This window comes from Bacillus rossius, chromosome 1 (assembly GCF_032445375.1).
Source record: "Bacillus rossius redtenbacheri isolate Brsri chromosome 1, Brsri_v3, whole genome shotgun sequence".
Classification (NCBI taxonomy): Eukaryota; Metazoa; Arthropoda; class Insecta; order Phasmatodea; family Bacillidae; genus Bacillus; species Bacillus rossius.
Window position 1 is genome coordinate 364,607,403 of NC_086330.1, and position 27,364 is coordinate 364,634,766.

At 44.4% G+C, this 27,364-nt stretch overlaps 1 protein-coding gene across 2 annotated transcripts in view; it reads left to right on the plus strand.

Annotated features, from left to right (window-relative positions):
* Positions 1-10,193: 10,193 nt before the first annotated feature.
* Positions 10,194-27,364, plus strand: part of LOC134528358 (aldehyde dehydrogenase 1A1-like) — a 42,201-nt gene continuing 25,030 nt past the window's right edge. Inside the window, exons 1-6 of one of the 2 annotated variants that reach the window (XM_063361920.1) lie at positions 10,194-10,574; positions 13,689-13,793; positions 15,797-15,898; positions 16,335-16,500; positions 18,716-18,906; positions 21,335-21,448. In XM_063361920.1, coding sequence (XP_063217990.1) covers positions 10,539-10,574; positions 13,689-13,793; positions 15,797-15,898; positions 16,335-16,500; positions 18,716-18,906; positions 21,335-21,448 — 714 coding nt within the window. In that variant the 5' untranslated portion in view covers positions 10,194-10,538. Of the gene's footprint in view, positions 10,575-13,688; positions 13,794-15,796; positions 15,899-16,334; positions 16,501-18,715; positions 18,907-21,334; positions 21,449-22,417; positions 27,188-27,364 lie in introns of those variants that run through there. The other variant, XR_010074391.1, reaches the window with a different exon arrangement.

A 27,364-nucleotide genomic window follows, 5' to 3' on the forward strand; every position in this document is an offset into this window, starting at 1 on the left:
CGAAGTGCATCCGCTCAGCTCGTACTTCCACGGTTGCATCGACCTTGTACAGCCATGGGACTCCCAGAATCAGCCACTCGCGGAGCTCGGGGACCACCCAGGCCTCGATGTGGCTAACGTGACCAATGATGCTCAATGTTACCTGAGTGGTGCCCCCTTCTGCGACGTCAGTGTCCCTGGTGGCTAGCTGCACCAGCTCCCTCCTAGGGGTCACCGACTTCGCCATCACCAGGTGTGCCGCGATGTAGGATCAGCTGGCGGCGAAGTCCACCAGGGCCAGCATCTCCCGTCCGTTAGCACGAACCGGAACTCGCATCAGCTCCTGCTCCTCGGGGCCGACCCGCCCCAGCTTTGCAGTCATCTGTTCCCCACCGCCCCTGCCTCCTGGCCGTCTGGGCATGGGGAACTCGCGGTGAGGTCCTCGGCTTGTCCTGAAGTTGACACGTTGATGTTCCGGTTGCCCATCTTGTCGACGGCAGGTCGACGAGGCGGCTGGTCCAGCCCCGGGAAAACCTCCGTCGGAGCTGCTGTGGTCATGGTGGCACTCTGTTGTCCCCGTGGTCGCTCCGGCATGTAAACAGCTGGAGGGATGCCTGTGGCGATGCTCTGGTCGCCCACCTCGCCGACAGCAGGCCGACGAGGCGGCTGGTCCAGCCCCGGGAAAACCTCCGTCGGGGCCGCTGTGGTCGTGGTGGTACTCTGTTGTCCCCGGGGTCGCTCCGGCTCAGAAACAGCTGACGGTGAGCATTTCCTTCCCCCGTCATTTCCCGACGGCGGTGAGCATTTCCATCCCGTCATTCCCCGACGGCGGACACGATGTCAGTGTTATTGGTGCGAGCGGTGGTTGACGAGTCCTACTGGTTACTGGGTCCGCTGGTGGTTGGCGGGTCGGTGAGCGGCACCCAGTTGTCCCTCCGCCCCGTCCCTGCATTACCTGCCTGCGACGTGTTGCCTTCGCGTGTCTCCTCCCACGCAGCTCTGGTGGGGCACAGGCGATGCCAATGATAGGCTTCCGGGCAAAACCGGCATCGCGGCAGGCGCTCGTCCTTCTCCAGCATTCCTGTCCTCTCGTGTTGTCCCTCTCCTGCTGCAAATGTCTCTGGACGTCCCCTGGCGCCACTTCGGTTCATCGCCTTCCGAGGTCAGGCTCCGTCGGTATTCTCACCACGGCCATGTCATTGACAGTTACTTCCGTGACAGTCACTCGCCGCGATCCTGAGCGGGCCCGGGAAACTCTCGCGCCCCTGAGTGCTGTTCTTCACTGCGACATGTCGCGCTCAATCACGTGAGCGAGGACCACGTACTCCTCTGCGTCACGTCCGGCGGCTGTTCTCATGAAGGGGCGGAATTCTGGTAACAACTGTTCGACGATAGTCGGTAACGCCGCACTCACGTCCCCACTTGTTCCCAGCCGTCGGAACATGCGCAGCTTCTCGTAGATAAATTGTTCCGCGCTCTCGTCTTCGTCCTGGTTCCGGCAATAGAAAGTCCGCAGACACATCGCACGTGCCTGATCGTTATCGAATCTGGTCTCGACTTGACATACAAAATGTCCCCAATCGGTCTCAAAACTCCCGGCCATTGACCACCAGTTTCTCGCCTCACCGCGGAGCTGTCCTGCCACTCGCGATGCCAACTCTGCCTGTAGCACTTCGTACAACTTCAGAAGGTGCTCGCACTCCTGCAGAAACTCCTAGGGTCCTCATTGTCACTCCCCGAGAACACTGGCAACTCAAACTGCGTATTCACGTATCGCACTACCGGCCCCTCAATGTCCGCGGGTCTGTCGCTCTGTTCCCGCTTGCCGCTGTTGTCTGTGCTGCCCATGCCGTCTGCGCTCCCAGCTGCGCTGCCGAACCAGAACACTACGCTTTTCATGTCAACTTTCCCAGAGTCCTCTACCTCGTACATGTCTGTCCCGAAACTGATCAGATCGTTTCTGTCCTGTTCTATCTGTTTCCACGCCATCCTACACGCCGGCATTACTGATCCGGGACATAATCGTAATCTCCCCCAGTAATACAGTCCGCGCTTTCCCGTCGCGTAGTCTTCCGCCGGTGATCCCGCTGCGTCGCCGTCTTGGATTCCCGTTGCTCCCACGTCGCGTTATCTCTCGCCGAAACGTCTCGGGTTCACGCCTTCCCGCGCCGCGTTATCTCTCGCCGGCACGCCGGCGCGACGTCTCGGGTTCGCGTCGCTCTCACACCGCGCGGCCGCACCTGCCTCCATTCTGTCTGCGTGCGCTTACGTGCGTTCGTGTGCATTTATGGCCACACTAGTTGGGCGCCATATGACGTCCCTTGGCCTATGGTCTTTAATTTCCTGTTGTGAATTGTCCTGAGACTCGCTCTGGTTTGCCGGTGTAGCTGTCGTCGGAGAGGGAGTGGAGTTCAGGCCAACATTGCCGGGACCGGAAAATACGGGACCTGGAGGGAACTTTACGTAGGTAGAAGGAACGGTAGATAGTAACAAGGATAAGATGATGCTGTCCGTTTTCACGAGCTCCTTTATTCCGTGAAGAATCCTGCCGCAGCCTGGCCGGCATGTCGCGGAACGAGCGCACTCCGCCGCCGCAACCCGGACTCCCGGAAATAATCCCTTGGCCACAAAATGCGACCCGATGTGACAGTGAATGCAGCCCTGTAGCGAATCATACCGGTTACGAAAGTTCAGCAGTGCTACGCAGCACGTATGTGACCCGTCACGTATGCGTAGACAGTTCTGTAACGACACATAATGACAGAGAGAGTTCGGCTGTTCGGAGTAGCTCATACGTAGCCTGTGACGTATGCGAATATAGTCCTGTAACGATACGAAATGACATAGAGAGTTCGGCTGTACAATGAATGCTGACACAAAGCAGGTCGACTGCACAGGCAGTCCCGTGATGCTTATACTGACTGCGAACTCGAAGCTAAGATACACGTATCCCGAGCGGAGCGGAGCGAGCGCGCGTCTGCTCGTCCCTGCGTCTGGTTCGCCACTGCCCATCTCCGCCCGTCCGCGAGCCGAGGCCCGCGGGCCGCGGAGGAGGGGAGGGGAAATTGGCCGGCGTGGGAGAGGCCCGCCTCGCTGTGAGCTAGGCTGCGTTTACATGACTAACATAGCACTTGAAATAATCACAGAATTATTAAAACGACATGACAAGTAATTAATTAATAAAATGAAACTACAAATGAAATAAAAAATTTCGGATTAATGACAGCAAATTATTTACACAATATTTACACACACTATTCAAGACGTGAGAGTTCTGTTACGTCACACATATATATAATCGTGGTGGCTTGTGGTTACTTAAAGAATGTACATAAAAAGTATAACTATTAACACACTATGATGTCTACTGATGTGCTAGGGCGCACATGGGTGCGTCCCTGCTCAAAACACCTCACTGACGGCGCACTAGGGGAACATACCTCCCTTAGGCCCACATCGGCGGACAGGTACGGTCTCTTCATCTAGGAGGCACGACGACTGTCGTCAAACTTTATTATTTCTTCATTCCCATGGGACCATGCTGTAGGTCGCACCTACGTATGTGAGAAATAATTCCACCAGAGTATTCGCCCGTGCATTGGCATTATACGGTTCAACTTCGCCATGCTCCGGTACCCGAACATAATGGGCCGGGTGCTGTGGCAACACCATGTACTGCCATCACTCGCGGTCTCGGGATCGAGTCCCCGGGCGGTCCTAGTTTTTTTTCAGTGGCTCTAAAGGAAATCTCCGATGGGCGCCAGGTTAATTTGAGGATTAACCGAGGTGGTCGTGGGTTTTTGCCCCTGCGTGTTCCACCAGGATCGACAGCTGTTGATGGTGGGAGGGAGTCCCTACTTCTAATAAGCACTGGCCCTAAACAGTATAGAGGACTATTTCTTAATTGTTCAGGAGGCGTTTGCGAAATAAAGAAACTGTATCTAAATGCTGTTTTTTTTAACTCGCATCTCACATTGTTTGAATGGAGGCACAAGTTACACAATTACACTGGAGAAAAAAAAACACTTTGGCACTACATACACTCGCACTGATAATTAATTACGTATTACTTGGATGTTATGATGCAGCATTTCAAACAAGGTCCCTACATTGATTAGTGGGTCTACGAAGAGTTTGAGTGGATTAACGGCCACTCCCGTGATAAGCTGTAGATAGATTCGTGCCCGAGCTCACCTGTGTGAGTCGCGGGACCATGAAGATAATATTAAATGGCAAAGTCTTTAAGATATTGCAGTCGGCAGGTGTATGCTCGACGAATTACGTGAAGTTCTGTTCGCGGGAGTCGGCCCGGACTGTCTTTGTTCTGCGACGAGTATTAATTAAAGAGGCCGGGATAAGCCCTGCACCGTAAAAGGGTACAGAGGCACGCGGGTAGAAAAAGGAGGAAAAAGGATTTAGGGAATTATAATAGTTAGGTACCAGAATGACGATTCAGAAGCACAAAATTTGAAATTTCCCCGCGGGATCACACGTCCGCCTCGGCCCGTGAGTAAAACTCTACTGCTGCTTCGTGCCGGCTTGGAAGGGGAAGAAGCGCCATGATGCGCCAAACTTTCTAAGGTGCCGTTATTCCAATTTTATAATCATAATTAGTCATTACTATTTATAGAACACTCGTATCTTAATGACATCTGTCTGAATTAGTTGGCGGAAGGCCTATAATAATAATACATAACAAAATTTAGATTAATTTGCCGTCACCCGACCTCTGTGAAAGGCCCGGGGGGGTACCTGACGGGCGCTACGGGCGTCGCGATGCTCTTGTTGTCCGGAGGGGCGCCAGGCTAGCGGGCTGCTAGGCCGTTGGTGTGGGGTCGTGGGTACTCTGCCCCCGCGTGCCCCGCCAGGTACACGGCTTGAATGTAACCTGAATGGTTCTACCTTGACTGTGAAGGCCGCTCGACCGTGTGGAGGACGGGGAATTACGGAAAATGATATACGAGTTGCGAGATAAAATTTAATTTGGGAGTTTCACCGGGGGTCCATGTGGGTACACGTTACACTCTACAAGTCCGCTCCGCGGCTCATTCCCGCTACAAAAATTCTCACCAACACTAAACACAACACTACGTGACAATGGTTACCGCGGCAGTCTCGCGGGACGTGGGTCGATGCTCGCTGGAGACGGCCAGCGCCGAAAGTTAACGGGTGCAGGGGGGGGGGGGGGGGCTCTATGAGCGGGCTCCTAAATTCGGCGAAACACTTATGTGTGTGCAGCCAGCAGGAATATGCACGGCGTCCTTAAGTATAAACACTTTTGCTGGAGTCGGCCAGTACCGTACGTTCTGTGATACGATACGTCGCGCGGTATCACACTGAAGACGGTCGGGATAGGCCCGGCTCTGCAAAATACGCGCCGAGTCGACGTGGGCAGCGGTGAATTAATAAAAGGTTTTAAATTTAAGGATTTAGTACAGAATAAAATAATCAAAGAAAGAAAACTTGGATGCTGCCCACGGACACACGTCTGTTCCCGGCGCGGAGTGGTTGGAGACTGCCGAACATGGCCGCCTTGCAAGGAAGAGAAACTTTCTCTTCTTTGTGAGTCGGCGTCAAAAAACTTATATTAATTGAATTTACTCTATTATCAGTTAAAACATGTTCCAGGTGCCCAATTAAAATGTAGCACCTGGTAATTGGGTGCTTAAGGCTTAACAATGGTTTTAATGTATTTAATTATTTAAATTGTGACATCAAGTTGGCGACTGTAAATTTACTAATATATTGTACCACTGTGATTTGTTTTAGAGGGATTCCTCCTATTCTGACTTGATCATAGTCACGGGCATTTTATTTAAGGCCAGTGGCCGCGGTGACTGTTAATGAGGGTTGTTGTCTGCTCCGTGCGTGGTGTACTCGCCCGGAGTGGCTATGACCCACTTATTACATGTCGGGTAATTAGTAATTTAGTACTAATGGCTTTTCCCTTAATTGAATTATGGGTTCGACCCTCCGGGGTTCCGTACCTTTAAATATCATTATGTCTATTGGCGTCACACCCGAGGCGCTCGCCTGACTCAATCCGGCTGGGCAAGGGGCGCACTCTGCCCACTCTTTGTGATGTAGGTATACGATATTTCCAATTATTTATGTAACTGAATGTTTGACAAATATTAAAAACAAAAAAAAATATTGAAAGCTGTGAATACATGAAGAACAGTATACATTTAAATAAGATAGGCCTACCAAAACTATTGAGCTTATCAAATTATACATATACTCACCAAATGAAATGTGTTGACTATCTGGTGTGTATCATGTTGCCATGAATATTATTTTTCTGCTATATAGTTTCTGTTAAATACTATGTATTACTTTATTGCTCTACAGTTTCTGTTATGGACTTTGTCTCCAGATTGCCATTTATATGACTTATTCTCTACATTCTCAGTACTTGTAATTGTTTCTGTTTGTTGCAGGTATGTAAGGAAATTAGAAAATGAGCTGAAACATTAAACTCCTTGGACACTCCATAGAAAGGAAGAATTATTTTCTGTTTAATGCTGGCATGTGAAGACATTAGAACATTTTCTTGTAGATTAAATTCTTTGGACATTCAATGAAAATGAATTATTTTGTGAATTTTTGTTATAATAGTGCTTTTTTTATTTCACTTAGAATTTTATTTCATTGGCAGTTAATTGATAGTAACTAAGAAAGTGAAATAATTTTTTTTTTTTTTTTTTTTTTTTGGAGAAATAAAGAGTATTTTTTACAACCTTATATTTCATGATTGTCTATCTTCAAAACTTACCAAACTTGGGTGATTCATATGGAAAAAAAAATGCTGTCATTTAAAGGAAAGAAAAGTGTAAAGATTTTTGCTGAACATTCATAATAAATAATTTTACCTTTTGACATGTCAGTTATCTTTAAAAAACATTGTAGTTATTAGTATGTACAAGAAAGAAAGTGCAAGATTTTATGCCTTTAAAATATTAGTGTTTAAATATTCAATGTGTCTTCGTTTTTTTTCATTCCACAGCACATAAATGAATTTTTTTTATAAAGTGAACATATAAATTTAAATGTAACATGTAACCTTTTATGTGGTATCGCTTTCAAGATACATTCACCCACTGTGTTGGTACATATCAAGTAAACCAACGAATAAGTGTTGGTACATATCAAGTAAACCAACGAATAAGTGTTGGTACATATCAAGTAAACCAACGAACAATTAGAAAAGCTACAATGATAGGATTTTTTATACAGGAATGTTACGGATAAAATAATACAATGGAAAGAGATTACTGTGGACACAAAAAAATTTTAATATTTATGTTTTTTTTTTCATAAAAAAAAATATTCTTTAGTGAAAATCTAGGCTGCAAATGTCTCATACATTACTGAATTTCTATACTGAGCATTACCAACACAGAGCTTACACAGTATTATTTCCTCTTTACATTATACCATCAGGTGACACTACAAAGTCTCATAACATGCTATTGTTTTAAACAACCTCAGTATGTACCTTTATGGACAATTACTTTTATGGTGAGAAACATAATGTAGTAATTTGTGCATAAAATAATTGTTTATATAATTTACTTAATAGTCATGCAGTATAGCTGCACAGTATGAACCTCACAAATATAATGAAACCAGTTTTTAGTGAATGACCACAATATTAACTCTCAGCATTTTCACACACATGTCTTGAAATATTGTGGTAAATGTTTTATAGACTTTCTCACCTCTAAATCTTTTTTCTCTCGTTACCCACACATCCCTGGGTCATCTTTGCGGAGCCGGGCTTATCCCAACCGCCTTAGATTTAACCCTGCCACGTGACCACGCCGCAGGGTCGACAATTATGGAACTCGCTGACTCCAGAGGTAAGTGTTTTAATTTAATGTAGCCGTGCATATGTTTGCTGGCCCAAACAAAGACATTAAAGCACTTGTAGATTCACGGCTCGTAGAGCCTGTTCGAGTCGTAATTCAAAAACTTACGGGTATGGCAGACTCCATGCAAATCCCCAATAAGACTGCTGTTAGATGTAACGTAAGCACATAATGAAGCAATCAGAAACTTTTGTCAGGGTAAAGTATAAGGTATAACGCATAGTGTAACACCGCAATGCATAGCATGCGAATAAATGCGAGAACAAATTGACAGTGATTTCCAGTGCCCCCTTACCTAAGTTAGGCATCAGCCAACCATGCTGCCTGAGGAGTGTGATACTACTTCTCTAGTTAGTAATTCAACCACTGCCACGATCCTAATGAACAAAGCTGGGGCCGACGACCCACCAAACAGCTGCATAAGTTAGCCTGGCACCCTCCCGGAAAGAAAAGAAAATTTTTAAGCTGTAAATATATAAAGGTGATTTTGAATTTTCCATGAAAAACAATTGAAACATGCTATAGATACAACACTGAATATAATTATCCTGAAACATGTTGAATTCAGTTAAGTTCTGTTACATAGTTGAACAGTGACGAGATTCTGCAAGATAGGAATAGTCTCTGTCCGTAAGTATGGGCGGTGGGCCTTCACTAATCAAAATTCCCGCGCGTCTTGTTAAAAGAAAAACAAAGTCCCGAAGTTGGCCGAAGGTGAAGTCTTCGGGCATGTTCGGGTTGGTCCTCAACCCTTTGTGAAATGTAGGCTTCCCAAGAAAAACAGCTTTCACTAGGCTCATGGCCCTCTACCCCGTCATGAGCAGACGTTTAGGTAGCTCTGTTAAAAACGGAATAATAATTTATAACGCACTAATAAAACCAATAATCACGTATGCAGCGCCGGTGTGGGCAACAGCAGCGGAATCTCACTTAATCAAGCTGCAGAGAATTCAGAATAAGAGTATTCGTATTGCGACAGATGCGCCTGTGTATTGCCCCGTAAGGGCTATGCACAGAGAGCTCAAACTCGAACTTTTAAAACATTATTATTTCCGAACTGCGCAAAAATTCTATGATAAATGTGCCATAAGCAGAAACCCATATATTTCATCACTGGGCGAACAAGATCCAGAGTTGCATGGAAAATATAAAATGCCAAATTCAATCTTGGCTCACAGACCTCCGTAGTGTGCTGTGGCTGGCTGAGCGACCGGCCAATCAGTCTCCCCCGAGTTGAAACTTTAATTATAGACATTAATGAAATAATTAGCTAATTCAAAATGGTCCGAAGCACGCAGGTGTAGGTTTGACTCCCGGGAGTTCACTGCCTGTGCTGTTAGGGCTGACTCCCTATGTCCGATGGGCATGGCCCGCCTGGCAGGCTTCACCTCCAGTGCCGGTTGTGTTTCTGAAAGGCATGGGATTTTGAATTGCAAGCTTCTAACAAATACCAAAATGCGAATAGGTCTTGACTTAATTCACCTGTAACTTTATACACCGACAGTTCCTCTATATTTAACTAGTAGTATAGTAGTAGATATTAGAGATTTGTAAATTAGTAATAAGTCCTAGATACTAAGTAATAGTCATAAAAAATATATATTTCGAAATTAATAATTTAAAAAAATAAAAAAAATTAAAAAAAATAAAATTAAAATAATAAAAAATAATACTTATAGTTATTATTGTAGTTTTATCTTAAGCACTGCACGTCCATCCATGAGTTGGGTGTTTGCATATTTCGAAACGAAATGCCTAGTTTGTAAGTCATTTATCTGTTTTCTGTCTTAGTTTCTTAGTTTTCTAGGTGCTGACTGGCGGCGGAGTGAGTGGTCAGTGCAACCACTCACCACCAGGGGCGCTTGCGTCCCTGGTCACTAAATCCAGTGCTGGAAAATTAGTAAAGCGGACCACGAGTCCAAGTGCCCAACCCCCGCATGGTAGACTCTTTTCTACTCTGTCCAACACTTCATCCTGACCATCCTCTGTCTCCTGTAAATTCCTACACGTAATGCATGCCAATTTACATCCTGCATGAATGTGCCCAGGGTTTTCCCTGTGTCTATGCAGGTTTTACCTGGGCCCAACCTATCTCTAGTTATAGTCTAGATTTAAGAGTGAGGGGAGTTAGTCATGGCGCCAATCGCTGCCATGGCTGGCCAATCCCCTCCTAGCACATGATGCATGCGACCCTCTCCCTGCATGGCTAATCCCAGCATGACTAGGCGTATAGGCTTCGGCCTGAGACGCACCTAGGTCCCTCCCTAACCCGGACCCCTCCAAAATACACTTAGTTTTAGTTAGGTTAGGAAAAAAAAAAAAAAAAATTAAAAGGCAACAACTGAAGAAGTAGGAATGCAGATCGTTCGGGCGTATCCCCTTTTGTATCCTCATTGCGTGTCTCACACATGCGTGAGAACACATGCTCCTTGCGTGTGAACAGCCGGCGACCCCCCCCCCCCCCCCCCCCCCCACTCTACTTGTTATGTAAACCACTCATGTGTCCTTGTATCTTCTGAACAAAACAAGCGGTTTCCTGGCGTTACGCCCATTCCGCCTGACAGCGGCCGGCGTTCTAACCGTGAAGTTTTTAAAACGCCACTGCTCTGCTCTTAGTATTTCAGTTGCTGACTCAATTTTTTTAAAACATTCAATTTATCAGTTTTGGTATTTAAAGGAAAAGTAATTATGGCAAACAAGAACGTACAAATAAAATTTACTAAGGTAAGTATCAAGTAGATTTCATAATTAAATGTAATTATGGTTCTATAACTTTTGTGAAACAGTTGATATTAAGTTTTTGAAAATTGTTTTAGGGAGCTGCTAATGTTTATTTAATTTATCCCACAAAAACACAATTTTTTTTAAAATTAATTTAATACTGTGTGATCTAAGAAACTGCGGGGGAAAATGTTTAAGGAGCTAGGGTGGAAATGTTAAAGAGTATGAGGTGATAAAGGGAGAAAGGGGCTGGGAGCAGCTGGGGACTAGAAGACAGGTGGTTAGTGATAAAGGGCGGAGAGATCACGGGTGGAAGCTCCAGAGAGACTGGAGGCTAATGGAAAGGGGTAGGAATGCTCTTCATGTCAGGAAAGGAAGGGAGTGGAATGGTTTGGATGTAGAGATCCTAGGGGTGAAAGATGCAAAAGATCTTTGGTGAATGCCTAATTTGGGCGGGGGGGGGGGGGGTAAATTGAGTGAAAACTAGGTTCCAGTATGACTTGGAGCAGTTGGAGGGTTGGTCGAGGGTGAATGAAATGGGAACTAATAATCGACAAAACGAAGGAGAAGAAAGGTAGCAAAGGGAAGGGGCAGGAGATTCAGGAGTTAGAGGACTACTTATATCTGGAGGTAACCCTACAAGGTTATCTAGGTGGAGAAGGAAAGGTGAAATGGGTGAGATGCAGGGGAAAGCTGGGAGATAGGTTGTATAAAGGGTTGTTAAGAGGGAGGAGGGACTGTGAGTGGAAGATCCAGAGAGAGCAGAAAAAGGGAAGTAAGTGTTTCTGGTGAGGACGGGGCGGGAGTGGATTGAACATGGTTGGAAGATCCTAGCTGTGGGAGGAGGGAAGGACTTCAGGAATTAGGGGAATAAGGTAGGGTGGGAGGGAGGGCTTCTTTGCCACTGGGTGGAAGCCCAGTCACAAGTGTATCTTCTCTTTTAATTTCCAATCTATGCTTCTTTGCTGTGAGTGTGGAGGGCACAACCTTTTACCTGCAGGGTTTGTCCCTAATTTTAATTATTTAAACAACACCTACCAATGTGATATAAACTCTATCAAGACCTCACAATGAGATGACAGACCATTGGAAATAAAATTAGAGAAATTAAACATTTATAAAATAAGGTAGATTGTTATTCATTAGCATAAAATAATTCTTTGGAAAACTGCTCGGCTCATTACTTTCCACAAATCCAAATTGAATAGGAACTGATATTAACTGTTCTAGTGAAACTAGCGTAATTTAGTAATGTTTTCGTAAACATATTATTTTGAGGGGAGGGGGAGAAAATGAAATGGTTAATGTGGTATTGTTCAGCCGTATGCATTCTAACCCTTTATCAGAAACGGATACAGTTGTGGTGTCAGTGGCCTCTAGCATTCAGGTCGACCTTTCAGGGCAGATAACTCGCTTTGAGGTGATATCAGACTCAGAGGTTGAAGGTTATCTCATACAGCACAACACACTGCCTTCATGTGTCGTGCTGCTATAGATAACTAGTGTAGCATAGCCCTACTCATTAAAAAAAAATACATAGTGCACAAAATACAGTTGTGCCTGTTAAAATGTAGGGCCTTCTGTGTAGTACAGTTTCTCTTAGATTCTGAAGTTATTACTAGTGATTCTGTGGCTTGCCACACATTTTTATGCAAATAAAAATAATATATTTTTTTAATGTAGTGGTTAAATGATTCCAACATCAAATCTACTTAGTTTTTTAAGCTGTGAAAGGTTTCTACCAAACATTATTTGAGTTTACAGTGCCTTTCAGTGATCTGAATGACCATAAATTGTTGAAGCAGTACCCTCACATGCCCAACCATGTGACACAGTGTTGGAACTGTGGACTTGCGTGTAAGAGGATCTGGGTTTGACTCCTAGTTCGGCTGTCCCAATTTTTGGTTTTCCACGGTTTCCGTGCATCACGCCTGGCTAGTGCTGGGACGGTGCTGTATTGTAGGTTGTTGACAATTCCTTTCCCAAAACAACTGCACACATCGGTTGTGTGTGTGTGTGTCTTCAATAAACGTGTTGTTGACGAAACTTAAAGCCCTCTTAAAATTTAAAACAATCATTCTGACACAGCAAGTTGAAACAGTTGTTGGTTTTAGCGAGACCGTTTTCCTTTTCCACCGTCCCACCCCTCTCTCACTTGCAATGTGATCCTTTTAAACATACAGACATCAGACATGTAGGCATAATTTGGTGGTCGAGTGGTGATACGGGTTCGATTCTTGGCGGGGTCGTCCTTTGATATTTAGAATGTGGGAAATGTGACGGACATTGTTGAGAGCTTTCCTTCAATGCTCGCTGTCTTCTGATGACCCAAATGTCGCCGAAATGCTAAGCCCTAATTCATTAACTCATTCATTCTAACGGGTGGCAGGAGTAAGGTCCTTCCTGCCACTGAGTGGGTCCAAAGGCGTGCGTAGGTAAAAGGTTTCGTGCTGCACGGTTGTGCACAGAAAGTCTGGTGCTCTGTAGAGCCTCTGTCCCAACCGAGGGACAGGCCTATATCTCCGGCCAGCGCTAGGTATGCGTTAGGGGAAGCATCAATGGAATGTGAAGTAAATGAAAAATTTAGCGGATTAATTTTTTTGGCGATTGGTAAGAATCCAAAATCTTACGCCCAGCTGTCGCTTTCGCGATTGGACAAAATACAATTTGACACACAGTGAAGAACTCTGATCCTCTAGCAAACTTGCAGGGACAGAAGGGATGAAATATGTGAAACCTGGTCAATATTGAAATAACTTTTTGATAAGTTGCCTGCTAACCACCATCGTCTTGAATGTTCGTATGACTATTAGTCTTTAGGAATGCATTTAATAGAGGAAACGGGGTATGCTGTTTCATTAGCACGCTGTGTTTGCATAATTTCTTTGTGAAAAATTTAGATTGTATCCAGCAGGAATGTGAGGAGCATTTGTTCCAAGACTACTGTACATGTGTTTTCATGACAAAGTCTATAATTATCTTGAGATTACATACATTATGTTATGAATTTCGCTACTAACAAGTTTGGCTATGCTAATATAACTTTAAGTTCTCTAACTTTGTGTTTATAAATTTGAATGAAATGTTGTAAGACATGTTGTATTTTTTTTTTTCCAGCTGTTTATAAATAACGAGTTTGTGGATGCAGTTTCTGGAAAAACGTTCCCCACCATAAATCCAACCAACGGAAAGAAGATTATTGATGTGGCCGAAGGTGACAAGGTGAATAAAATATAATTTCAGGGTGACCAGGCATTCATTTTTGGTGACTTTTCGGTGAATTCACTTTTCATGGCATAATTTCACATTTACTTGACTCACAACTATTTGTCTGTTTTCTCGTATTTTATTTTTTAAATGTCTCAAAATCTTATTCTATAATTTTCTTTCTTGTCGCTATTTCAAATTTTTCTATTGAATTCCATTGCTGTAGCAACTGTCTGTTTTTACAGGCTTGTATCCCCTGATCAGATAGAAATTTAAATACTTTCTCACTAAAAATCATGTTCAGATTTTTGGAAAAACATTAAAGCAACATAAGGTGTCTGTAATTATTTTTATTCTCTATTTAAAAGATATATGATAAGAATAATCTTGCAAATTTTTACCCTGTAAGGCATAACTGAAATAAGGGAATAATCTAGAAATTTGAAAGGCCAAAATATCTAAACACCAAACATTAAGAATATTACATCTGAAATAATTTGGAAGGGCATAAGTTTTAAATAAAGTAGCCATTTTTAAAATTTTTATAATTGATTCCAAAAACAAAATGCAAACACCTTTGGTAGCAAAAATCACTTATAAAATATTTTTATGAAGCCACCTTACAGAATGAGTTGGTGTATATTGTCCATACCATCTAGAGGAAAATTCTTTTACAAACAGTTGATGGTTGGCGTGCACAACTACTTTTCTGTGATCTTCAGCGCAATCAAAGTGTTCTGTTATGCTAGAGATGGTGTGGTGGTGTATCAAAGGCTTGTTTTTCCCCTCTCCCCACCCCCACAATCACATGTGTTCCTGAGTCTGAGTTCGATAGTGACACATCCTTTCCTTATGGCCGTGAGGCTAGCAGATCAGTATAATTTAACTTCTGCTACTTCACTTAAGAAATTTTATTTTGTCTCCAGGATTTTGAATGATAAATTAGATTATCCATTCATTTTTGAATATGTGGTAGTGTGCTGAATTTACTGGTGGTAAGGTTACAGCTCAAAACATCGGCACACTTTAACGGTAATTCGGAAAAATACCTCTGTTTGATAGATAATCAATGAGACACTCATACTTACAGAAATATTATTATATAAAATGGAAATCTTCAACTGTACTTTACTTATTGACATAATTACATTGCATATTGAGGCACTTTCCATAATGTTACAATACAAGTTTTGAAATACATAATTCAAAAACAACTACTGCCTTGAAAGGAAGCCACTCTAACAGCATTGGAAAGTGCATTTTCATCATGACAGCAGTGCGATGCAAGCCACTGTTTCATGCACCCGGACAGGTGGTGATTGTGCTAACTCTATACACTTCATGTTTGACAGGATTTTCTATGACGGCGTTTAGCAGTCGAGTCAACTGCAGCGCTATCTTGTGATTCCTCTCCTCAATACCTACTGAACATCTGCTTACAGTACTCACACAAGAATGATGTTGCTGTGTAACCCCCCCCTCCTCATTCTTCATTTCTTTCTCACACATTATACTTTTGCAAAACCTGTTATTTTTATTCAAATCAAAGTTCAAATGAAATGTCAATTTACACGTAAAAATTTAAATTTTTACATCAAATTTAAATATACAGTGAAATTTTTCTTGTCGCACCTCACCAGAGTCTGAGGAAAAAAGAAAGATTAAATGTATAGGAGTTTTTTTTTTTTATAATTTTTGATAATCACACACATTTATTAAATGTGAAAAGCATGTATGAACTGTGTTGCAGAAAACAAAACAAAATTTCTCAATAAATCTCCTTGGCTTCACACATGTTACACTTTTGACATTGCTCTTAACGTGCTGTATCTGTTGGTAAAGAATAATAATGAAAAAAAAATAATTTGATTTGAATATTAAATATTTTTTTTTCAAATACTCTTTAAGACCACTGTCACACTTGCTGAAACGGAGGCTTTTCCGAATCGCCCTGGCGTAGTCCTGGGAACACGTGAGTTACTCTCACACGAGGCCTGTGTGTTTGTGCGCGGGATCAGGCGGATGTGGATCGCGCCGTGGAAGCAGCCTCCGCCGCCTTCAGCCGCGGCTCCCCGTGGAGGACGATGGACGCATCCGCCCGGGGCAAGCTCATCTACAAGGTAGAGCACAGCTGTCTGAGTACGTAGCGGTAAGCACGGTGCAAGGGCTACACCACTAATGCTTTGATCTGTTTTACAACTGGGCGTAGCACAGGGAACAAAATGGTTGCACGTGCATTTTGATTTTAACTATCTTTTTAAATGTGTGAATTCACAACACCAGGCTGTAAATTTTCTTCTAAAAGAAGTAAAGTGATTTTTTTGATTGTGGCCTTTTATTGTATATTTTGCATATGTTTGTCACTGATGTGAGCCAAAACATTACGTAATTTAAACTTCTTTGATCTAAAATATTAATTTATTCAAAATATATATTTTTTAAAATTTACAATCTGATAACATCACTGTGTTGTGGCATTCTGACATAAATCCAGATCTAAGTAGCTGGTCCTGAATGGATTCATATGTCTAATGCTGGAACTGCATGTCACAACAGCTAGCGACGCTGATGGAACGAGATGCGGAGTACTTGGCTAACTTGGAGTCCCTGGACAATGGGAAAGCCTATGGAGACTCGTTGTTTGACATTAACTTTTCCAGTGACATATTCAAGTACTACGCTGGCTGGGCGGATAAAATTCATGGCAACACATGCCCGGCAGGTGAGTGGCTTCCAGTATGAAATTTAATTTGATTTTACATTCATTGCTCCTTTGTATTCTTTTTTGATACCGTTAGAATTCATTAAGATTTATAAAAAAAAAAAAGAGTCTTTAATTATTAGAATTATAATGAAAAGTTTTCAGTGTACTAGTTTCATGTTTTAAAACGGGATTAAATTTGAGATTTTTAAATTAATAGTATACACTTAAACAGTTTAGTACATAATTGTATTTATATGAAATGTTAGTATGCCCTTAGTGTGAAGTTCTTAGTCTTCAATGTGTCCTATTTGAGGGTGACTTTGTTTAGCCCTTCTCCAGTTATCCTTTAAGTGACTTACTCTGGTCAGAGTATACCACCAGGTTAGTGTCGTGTGTGAATGGTATGTGTCGTGATTTGGTATGAGATTTTATTTATTGTCTGCGCCATCTCTCTACACTAAATTTACTTGTGCTCACAGCTCCACTCTGACCGTCCATTACTGCCAACCTTTGTCTTGCTCAGTAGTCGCAGCAGTATATGTTTGCTAGTAAGTTATCTTATAATATCTATTGAAGCAATGAACTACATACGTACCTTACTTAGTGTGCTGCCGATTAGACTGGACGAGCAACGAGTTACGATTAAATAAAATGTGGGTTTGTACGAGCAGGAATATTTTTAATGGTCAATGTCATGAAAGTTCATACTGGGTTCTTACAGTCGTTATGCAGGAATAATGACATTTTCTGTACTTCTAGCAATGTGTGTTTTAGTGGTGAGTAAAGTGTTAATGATACTGTAATTTCTCCCAGTTTTGGGAGAGATATCTATAACACAAGACTTTATGATGAAAGAGTGTGCAAATATTCTGTTGTCTTAGTTCATGATTTTCGAATTTCATTACTATTGCTAATAGCAGTCAATAAACCAAGCATGCTAGGAAAATCTGTTTCAAAAATTTATTGCTGCTCTGATGGTTAAATTAGTTAGACATTTTCAAATTTTCGCCATGATTTTTCGGTGGGGTGGGATTGTGTGAATACATACTACTTTTCTTTAATGAAATGAATATAAAAAATTGTTAGAGATTGTTTGTGGAAATTAATTGAAACTAAAATTATTGTTAAGGTTCACCTCTTAATTAAAGTTTATTTATTTACAGTTGTGAAACGCTTACCCACGGTTAGATGCCTTAGTTTCCAAAATCATGAAAACCTCTTGGAACTTTAAAAAATGGGAAACAAAAGATACATTATGTAATTTAACTTAAAAAAATGATTATTTGACCATACGCTTGTAAAAAACTTTAAGTAAATTGCATTTTAATTAGCATTGTTAGTTATAATTATAATAATACTTTTTCTCATCCAGAAAAATTAATTAAATTTCATGAGAATGAAATTTTACATGTGAGCTTGTTAACAGTGCAATTCTTAGCAATTTTAAAGTAATTTTATGCTAATTTTGAAGTAATTTAAGCAATTTCAACATCATTTTAAGCAATTTTGAAGTAATTTTGAAGTAATTTTAGTGTGAGCTGTGTTATATCTATGTTATACTTCTATTTAAGGACAAATTACATCCAAGGTCAGCTTATATTCTATTATGTTGTGCATTCAAGTTCTTCTTACAATAGAAGTTGTCTTATAATTGAGATTATCTTATATTTAAAGTGCTCTTATATGTGAAACCATCTCATATTCGAGATCATATTAGGTCTGATAATCTTCTAGGTTTGAGAACTGGTATTGTAGGTCAGCGTATATATGACTGGAAGACTACTATGATTGTTTATATATTTAGTTTTTTCTTGGAGAATAACTAGTGCAATAATTTCCATCTGAACGAGGGGCGAAGCCAGGGGGGGGGGGGGGGGTTGTTTAGGGGTTCAACCCCCCCCCCCCTAACTTAGCCCAAAATCTTTAATTAATTTCTTATTCATCACTCAAGCAAATTTCATATTAAAAATTAATAAAATTTTTACCATTACAATATTTATATTTAAAAACCGAAAACTGCTAAAATAGCACTATTTTTTGCACCTTAAAATCCAAATTTTCCCGGGGGAGGACAGGGGAAGCCATGCTTCTTAACACTATTCCTGGCTACGCCACAGATCTGAACTAAATGCTAGGTTCACCCGGGGTTTCAGTACCGTGCATGTGAGTGGGCAGTGAATGTGTTGGTAATTGCCGGGGATGCACACACACGCGCGGGGGGGTGTGCTCGCAGACGGCCCGGTGCTGACGATGACCCGCAAGGAACCGGTGGGGGTGGTCGGCCAGATCATCCCCTGGAACTACCCGGTGCTGATGCTGTCGTGGAAGTGGGGCCCCGCGCTCGCCGCCGGCTGCACCATCGTGCTGAAGCCTGCCGAGCAGACCCCGCTCACCGCCCTCCACATGGCCGCCCTCGTCAAGGAGGTGCGTCCTCGTCCTCGGCATGTCGTGCAGAGGGTTGAACGGCTCTATGGCCGATGCATCAACAGCTGCCCGCGTGGCTATCGCATGGCACCTCTGTGTTTCTCATTTATCAATCCGTGGCACTTCCCTTCGCTCCCGCCCACCCACCTGCGCAAAAATCATTCTCGGTGCTGTCATCCAGCGCTGAGCAGCCTTGGGAGTTCTGTGGGCTGCCACGTGAAGTGACTAGGTCCTCGGTTTTCAGAGGAAACAATTTGACGATAACTGTTTTGAGTGAGGAAGTTCTGAATTTTAAAAAAAATTATCAACTGTGACAGACAAGGTTTTGCGAGAATTAAAAAAAATATTTGATATCCGTGAATAATTTGAATTTATTTATTTATTTATTTAAATTTGTTACATGCCCACCAACAGTCTTGAGACTTCAGAGGTGGGCACGACACAAAACAAATATGACACTAAACAAGTAAAAACAAACAACTATCACAATAAATAGAGACAGCACAGGATATGCACAAAACATGAAAACAGAAATGACATAAAGACCAAAAGGACAAGATAACATGACACATTACGTACTTAGCGAAATGTTAATTACATAATTATAAAATCTCAGTGATTACATTTACTATACACAAAATATACAGAAAAATGGATAATACAAAATACAACATGTGACTAGAGGACAAGTTAAGAGGATAAATTTTTAAGTTTTATTGAATAAAAGGTAACATGTATGAAGCTAAGAAGATTTAGTGAGAAATATTTGGATTTATTTTCCGCAACATAATACATACAATTTTTAGATGCAAAAAATACCAGAAATGTGTGGTTTTGATTATTAAAAATTATTAACAAAACTCTATTTTTATGTATATAAACATTTGGTTGGACAACATATTTTAAATCTTAAAAAAGTTTTACTTGTTTAAGACAATGCATTTTGAGGTTTTAATTTTCTTGCATTTTACACTACTCTATTACGGTTTCATTTTACTGTATTTTGCATAAAATTTTATTGGACACCTGTGTGGAGTGGGAAAAAGGCAATCTTTCTTTATATGTTTAGTTAAATTTAAAAGTATTCAATATTCCGGAATGATTTGATGTTCAATTTGAATAAAAATACAGGATTCGCAGAAGCCTATTAAATAGGACTACTTTATAACTATCATAGAAATGTTTGCATTAGTCACCAGCTAAATTGCTCTGGGGTTGTTGGTTTAGCACTTCAAAGAACATTTTTAACACAAAAATAAATTATTTATTTCCTGAACATGTAAATGTTAAGAATGGACCCGGTTACATTCTTTAACTATTGAATCTATAGTGTTCAAAATATTTGGAGGATTGAGGAACAAGATTTTAAGAAAAATATTGGAGGAAATGTAGTAAATTCAAAAATTTAACACTGACAAGACTAAAGTATGCTGGATGTACTTTTTCTTCATTTCTTTCCTATTGCCATTTTCAAATATATTGTATATTTAATATGAAATTAACAAATTATCAAATTATATAAATACAATTATGCTATGTATTGATTCTGGAAACATAATGAATCAAACATTTACACAGTTGAACATTTGATCACCATAGTTAATACATATATTTTTTTCCTTGTACATTATTTAATATTGACCCTTAAAACATATTTGGAATTTAGGGTTTGATTCAATGTACGTTTTGGGATTGAAATTTGAAATTCAGATTCGATAAAATTGGGTACTACTCATCACTAAACTAATTTTCAGTAAACCTTTTCTCAATTTGTCTAAGTTTCTAAAATCAATTGAATGTTGTTCTATGTCTGTCCAAGCCAAATGTCTGGGTGACTAGTCACACTTTTTACTCACTTATTGATGCTTGGAACAACACACGTAATTGTGGCTGACATTCATAATGGCTCGGCTGAATACGGACCATTACCAACAAATAATATTTGGAAGGTCACCCAGAGAATTTGTTGCAACGATACATGGCCATATCACAAATTCTTGTCCATCAAGACATTTGGCGCGAACATTATGCCACATTGCCTGCTGTTTTCTCTCAAATTATTTCCATTGGTTTCTGGGAATGATAGATTTTTTTAAAGATTTTGGGGAGGTAATTCTTTTCATTTTCCCCCCCTGCGTATGCCCCTGAGATTGAGTGTCAATACGTTTTTAATGGGAATAGTACCAAGTGTGAAAATAAGAAATTTCACCCACATGAAAAAGGGAAAAAACTGGACTGAAATGAAAACCGGCAGTAACGATAAACTCTCGTAGAAATAAAAATGCTAGTAGCGCAGTAATGTGGTTATCAGAACGTGCCGAACTATTGAAATCGGTATTAAAGACGTGTGAGAGCTGAGCCTGTGTGTGAACTTGCAGTGTTCACTCAGCTCTCGGCCGCGAACCTAGACGCGGGTGTGTCCTTGCAGGCTGGCTTCCCAGCGGGCGTGGTGAACGTGGTGCCTGGTTACGGGCCGACGGCGGGGGCTGCTGTCGCCTGGCACCCGCGGATAAACAAGGTTGCCTTCACCGGCTCCACGGAGGTGAGTGGCTTGGCACGTGTGGTCGGTGTGCTGTTATCTGCGCCAGGGAGTTCAAGTGTGTGTGTGTGAAGCAGTTGACAGACACATATTCTAGTAATAAGGAGATGAATTGATTGGTGTGGAATAAGAACACATGAAGAATTTTATAAAATTGAACCTTAACAATACCATTCATTCTTCCAAGAGATTACAGGTTACTGTTGGAATATTAAGAGGCCTATACAGACAGGGCGCAACTCCGCCAGCGGGTTCTGCGCTTACGACATCATGCAAGGTGGGCGGGACAAAGCTGGAAGGAGGAGACGTGGATTGGTTATCTTGGCGGCGCGTCACTTCGACTGGGAGGCGGAGTGGGGGAAACACTTTCCACCCCGCCGGCATTCCAGATTGCAGTGTCTTTTAGGACAGATCGCGGTGTTCCGTACCCGCTATCGCTCTGTCCTCGAGTCTCGTGTTGTCGCGGTGTCGCGTTACCTTCGAGACACAGTTATTTACTATACGTCAGTGGATAAAGGCCGCACTTGGTGTTGTGTTGAGCGCATTGCCCATCAACCTCCCAATTCTCTCCCCTGGCCAGGTTATTTACACTAGACGAGACTATTGGCTGGAGTATTTCTTCTCAGAGATCTCTCATTTTCCAAGCTTTCGGAGCTGCGCCGAACTTTCATTGCAAGTTCTATGGAGCTGTCAAAACTACGAAACTCATATCCATATAACGAATCAAATGCATTTTCCGTTATATTTAACCAAAAAGTATTACATATTTTAATATCATAGTCGGAAATATGTAGGCCTACATGTTACCTAGTCAAAAATAATGAATACATAGCATAGCAAGTGCGCATACCTAAGCATAAACAACACAGGTACGCATACGCGGACACATGCACACTTCCTTGCTGGGAAATTTTTCGTTTGTAGTTTTAAACCTTGCTGACTAAGAAATTAAAATTGATTTATGCCAATTATTGGCAAGCAATGATTTACTTAAATAATTAAGTTGTGACTTGAGTTATATTGACGTCGTCCGGGCCTGCGGCCCCTTTGAGCCCGATACGACACCGCCCAACCACCATCTATATTCAAACCTCCCGCTCGTGCGTGCGTGTGTGCGTGTGTGTCTAGCCCGGCAAGAGGGCGCTTAGAAGCAGTGCGGCGACCCCTAAAATTGCTATGTTAATATTAATTGTAAGCCTTTTTGTTGTTTTCATCCATCTTCGCCCCAGTGCTGTGCAGTTTACTTGTGTTTTCTTTAATTTAAATAAGTTACCTTAAATAACTATAGACGTTGCCCGGGCGGACCCGAACAGGCACGGACTTGGACGAGGATAGGAATGCTTTTATATAAATTATCATTAAATAAGTAAATAGTAACAAACTTTCCATTGTCAGTAATTTTTATATATTTTTAATGTTTATCTGTAATTTACTCAACTTTCGCCGGGGCACGGAGTCGTAGAATATAGTAACGGTAATTGCGTTGGCGCGAAGGGCGCCATGTTGCCACCTGCGAGCGATGAGCTCAGCCCAGTCCATCTTCATCACTGACCGAGAGCAGACGCGCCAGCACCCCGGGGACCTCAACCTTTGTTCATCACTGACCAAGTAATTTCTGTATCGTTAATTCTTTTTAAATCGCTTTCGTTCGTCATCCTCGGGGCAGCTCTCGGTCAGCGGGCTGTTTAATTAATTAATTGTCTCAGTCGAGTTTTTCATCACCGTGTAATAAGTATACTTTGCAGCATGGCCACGTGTGTGGACCATGCCCTCACCTAAACCGATTCGTGCCTCAGGCTTTTTAACCGTGTAATGTGTAACGTGTAACGGGCGTGTAGAGAGACGTGTTAGTGAAATTAAATCTGGAGAATAAATATAAAGTGAGTACTTATTTAATCACGTGGTGAGTGAGTCTAGGAGTGTGGCGTGCCCGACGCCTAGAGCGGGCCAGGTCTGGGTAGCTAGGATAGAAAGGGCTGGTAACTCGTCCCCACTTGGGCTACGTCACGCCCTGAGTGAGAGACTCCGCCGGGTCCACGTGCCCTTCCACGTGGTGGCGCCCATAGTTAACATCTCGAAATAACCGGCAATGCGCGATCAGCCCTCAAATGGCGCCCAAGAGCGTGGGGCGAGTTACATCTTCCGCGAAAACCAGACCTGTACGAGCGTGTGAGATAGGCGGTTGTTACGCGGAGCGCGCGGAACTAAAGTTCGCGCCGGAACTATTGTTCGCGCGGAGCGCATAGCGGGACTCTGGCGCGCCAGCCACGTGATCAGCCAAGCGCACGCTTCCAGGAATCCGCGCACAAACAACGGACTCCGAGCGCAGTAAGTAACACAGTGCTGATGTGTTCGTGAGGACTGTTCGTGTGCAGAGTACCACGTGCGTAGACATGTATCCGTATCCGGACGAGTGTATCGGGTGTTACTTTCCCCGCCCGAGTTGGGACTTGCATGGCAGGACCGCCGCCGGATACGAGTGTGGCTACTGTACGGAGTACCGCATACACGGCGTGACGAAATGTGGAGCTAGGTCGTGTCCCGGAGGTAGTAGCGAGGGATACCGCTGCCAGGAATGTGCCGGCCTGTGGCATCGTGGCTGTATCGGCGAACGTGAATGGACCGTACTGCGCAAGTTTTTTACCTTCACGTGCGCACGGTGCACTGCCTACCTAGCCACCCAGGCGCAGTACGAGGCAGAGACGCTGGAAAATCCTCCACGACACGCCTCGACGCTTCCCGAAACGCCGACGCCGCTCACGCCGACACCGACTCCGATCACGCCGACACCACTCACGCCGAAAAAGACGCCGCTCACGCCGACGCCAACCACGCCGGAAAAGACGCTGCTCGACTCGCCGACGCAGCCCGTGCCAAGGACGCCGCCCGTTGCCGGAACGTCACCGCCGCACCAAGCCGACTCCTCACGCACGACGCCGACCCCAGCACCACGAAGGTACGTCCTGACGTCACCCGCACCGCCACGTGTTACGTTACCGACGCCTACCGCTCTGACAAAGACGCCCGTCGTCCTGACGCCCACGCCCGTCGTCCCGACGCCGACGGCCGCCGTCCCGACGCCCGCCGTGCCGACGCTCATCGACTTGACGTCTCCCGACACAAGTCCGATCCCGCCGCCGCCTGCCACACTGCGTTTCGTCGACCCGACGCCACTTATCCCGACTCCGACGCTCGCCGTCCCGACGCCGACAATTCCGCTCCCACCTCCTGTCCTGGAGCCGCCAACCTCGGCACCTCTCGTCGACCTGACGTCTCCCGACGCTGGTCCTAACGCATCATCGCCAGCAAGACCTCGTTTCGCCGACCTGACGCCACTCATCCCGACTATGATGACGCCTGACTCGCCGAAGCCAACCGAGCGACGCCCGACAACGACCGTCCCGCCGCAGTCTGCGACGCCGTCCAGCACCCGCCTCGTGTCGGAGACACCTCCCGACGCCGGAATGACCTCGCCACCGCACCGAACCGCCGTCCCGACGCCACCAAGGTCATTTCCGGCGAAACCCGCATCGTCTCCGCCACACGACTCGCCACGGACGCCTCCAGACTCGACGCCGACGCTTCGTGTCACCCTGTCGCCACCACCTGGCTTCGACGTCATCATGCCGTCGTCACCGCCACCAGAGTGCGCAGTAGCAAACAGGACGCTTTGCGACACGATGTCCAGGGCCCTGACGCCGAGACGCCTGAGCGCCGCCCCGCCGCCTGGGTTCGCTCCTCTGTGCCCGCCCGGATTCGCCCCGCTGTGCCCGCCTGGCTTCGAAGCACAGCCAGTTGATCATGCCCGAGTGAGACAGACGCGCGCGACGCCGACACTGACGCCGCCTCCATGCCCACCTGACGCGACGCCCGGAACGACCGAGACGCCACGACGCCCGATTCCGACGCCGATCGCCGCAGTACCGGAACACCGGTCAAGTGCCCTGCCGCACGAGACGCCACCCAAATGTCGCAAGTTGGCAACATTGGGACGCCGCACCGTGAAGAATCGCCTGAGCTCCCTGCGTCCGCCTGTCGCGATGCAGGTCGACGCCACGACGCCGGGACGCCCGACCGTCCCACCACCGAACGTGACCACCACCCGGACTTCGACACCTGTCACCCGTCTGTCACGACGGGCCGCGAAGCGCCCGCCTGTCGGCGAGGCTGAGCCGGGCCGTGCCGAGCGCCGCCCGCGCTTGCTGCCCGCCTGCCACGAGCCGCCTGACCTTGGCCGCCGCCGCCCCTGCCGGCCGGCGCCCTGGCCACCGCCGCGCTGTCACACGCAGCAGCAGCAGCCGCCGCAGCCGCAGCTGACGCAGATTTGGGGCTCGGGACAACTGGTGGGTCACCACCCACAAGGTTAGTTAGTCAGCGCCCATTCTGTCCGTGTGTATCGTCCCCCATAGTGTAAACATTGCTCAACTGTCATCATGTAAACATTGCTCGCCCTTCCATCGTGTAAACATTGCTTGTCCGTCCGCCATGTCAACATTGCCACCTGTCCGTACAAATGTAAACATCAACATTGCCACGTGGGAGTGCGCGACGTAAACAGTACAGGCAACGCCCCCCAACCATCTGTCAAACGGCGCTGTCATATCGGCCTACTTTCGGAGGGGGCAATTGACGTCGTCCGGGCCTGCGGCCCCTTTGAGCCCGATACGACACCGCCCAACCACCATCTATATTCAAACCTCCCGCTCGTGCGTGCGTGTGTGCGTGTGTGTCTAGCCCGGCAAGAGGGCGCTTAGAAGCAGTGCGGCGACCCCTAAAATTGCTATGTTAATATTAATTGTAAGCCTTTTTGTTGTTTTCATCCATCTTCGCCCCAGTGCTGTGCAGTTTACTTGTGTTTTCTTTAATTTAAATAAGTTACCTTAAATAACTATAGACGTTGCCCGGGCGGACCCGAACAGGCACGGACTTGGACGAGGATAGGAATGCTTTTATATAAATTATCATTAAATAAGTAAATAGTAACAAACTTTCCATTGTCAGTAATTTTTATATATTTTTAATGTTTATCTGTAATTTACTCAACTTTCGCCGGGGCACGGAGTCGTAGAATATAGTAACGGTAATTGCGTTGGCGCGAAGGGCGCCATGTTGCCACCTGCGAGCGATGAGCTCAGCCCAGTCCATCTTCATCACTGACCGAGAGCAGACGCGCCAGCACCCCGGGGACCTCAACCTTTGTTCATCACTGACCAAGTAATTTCTGTATCGTTAATTCTTTTTAAATCGCTTTCGTTCGTCATCCTCGGGGCAGCTCTCGGTCAGCGGGCTGTTTAATTAATTAATTGTCTCAGTCGAGTTTTTCATCACCGTGTAATAAGTATACTTTGCAGCATGGCCACGTGTGTGGACCATGCCCTCACCTAAACCGATTCGTGCCTCAGGCTTTTTAACCGTGTAATGTGTAACGTGTAACGGGCGTGTAGAGAGACGTGTTAGTGAAATTAAATCTGGAGAATAAATATAAAGTGAGTACTTATTTAATCACGTGGTGAGTGAGTCTAGGAGTGTGGCGTGCCCGACGCCTAGAGCGGGCCAGGTCTGGGTAGCTAGGATAGAAAGGGCTGGTAACTCGTCCCCACTTGGGCTACGTCACGCCCTGAGTGAGAGACTCCGCCGGGTCCACGTGCCCTTCCACGTGGTGGCGCCCATAGTTAACATCTCGAAATAACCGGCAATGCGCGATCAGCCCTCAATATAATAATTAATAATTCAGTTATACACGTGGGTCTGGTTATCCTTCAAGTTGTGTGCTATTACGTGTCCACCAGCAAAGAAGTAATATGATTACAATCAAATAAAGAATAAAATTTTCCAAATTTTCAATTTTATACTACGTACGAACGTAGTTATATTATTACTGGGTTTCAGAAATAACTCATCAACAGTTTACATGATTTT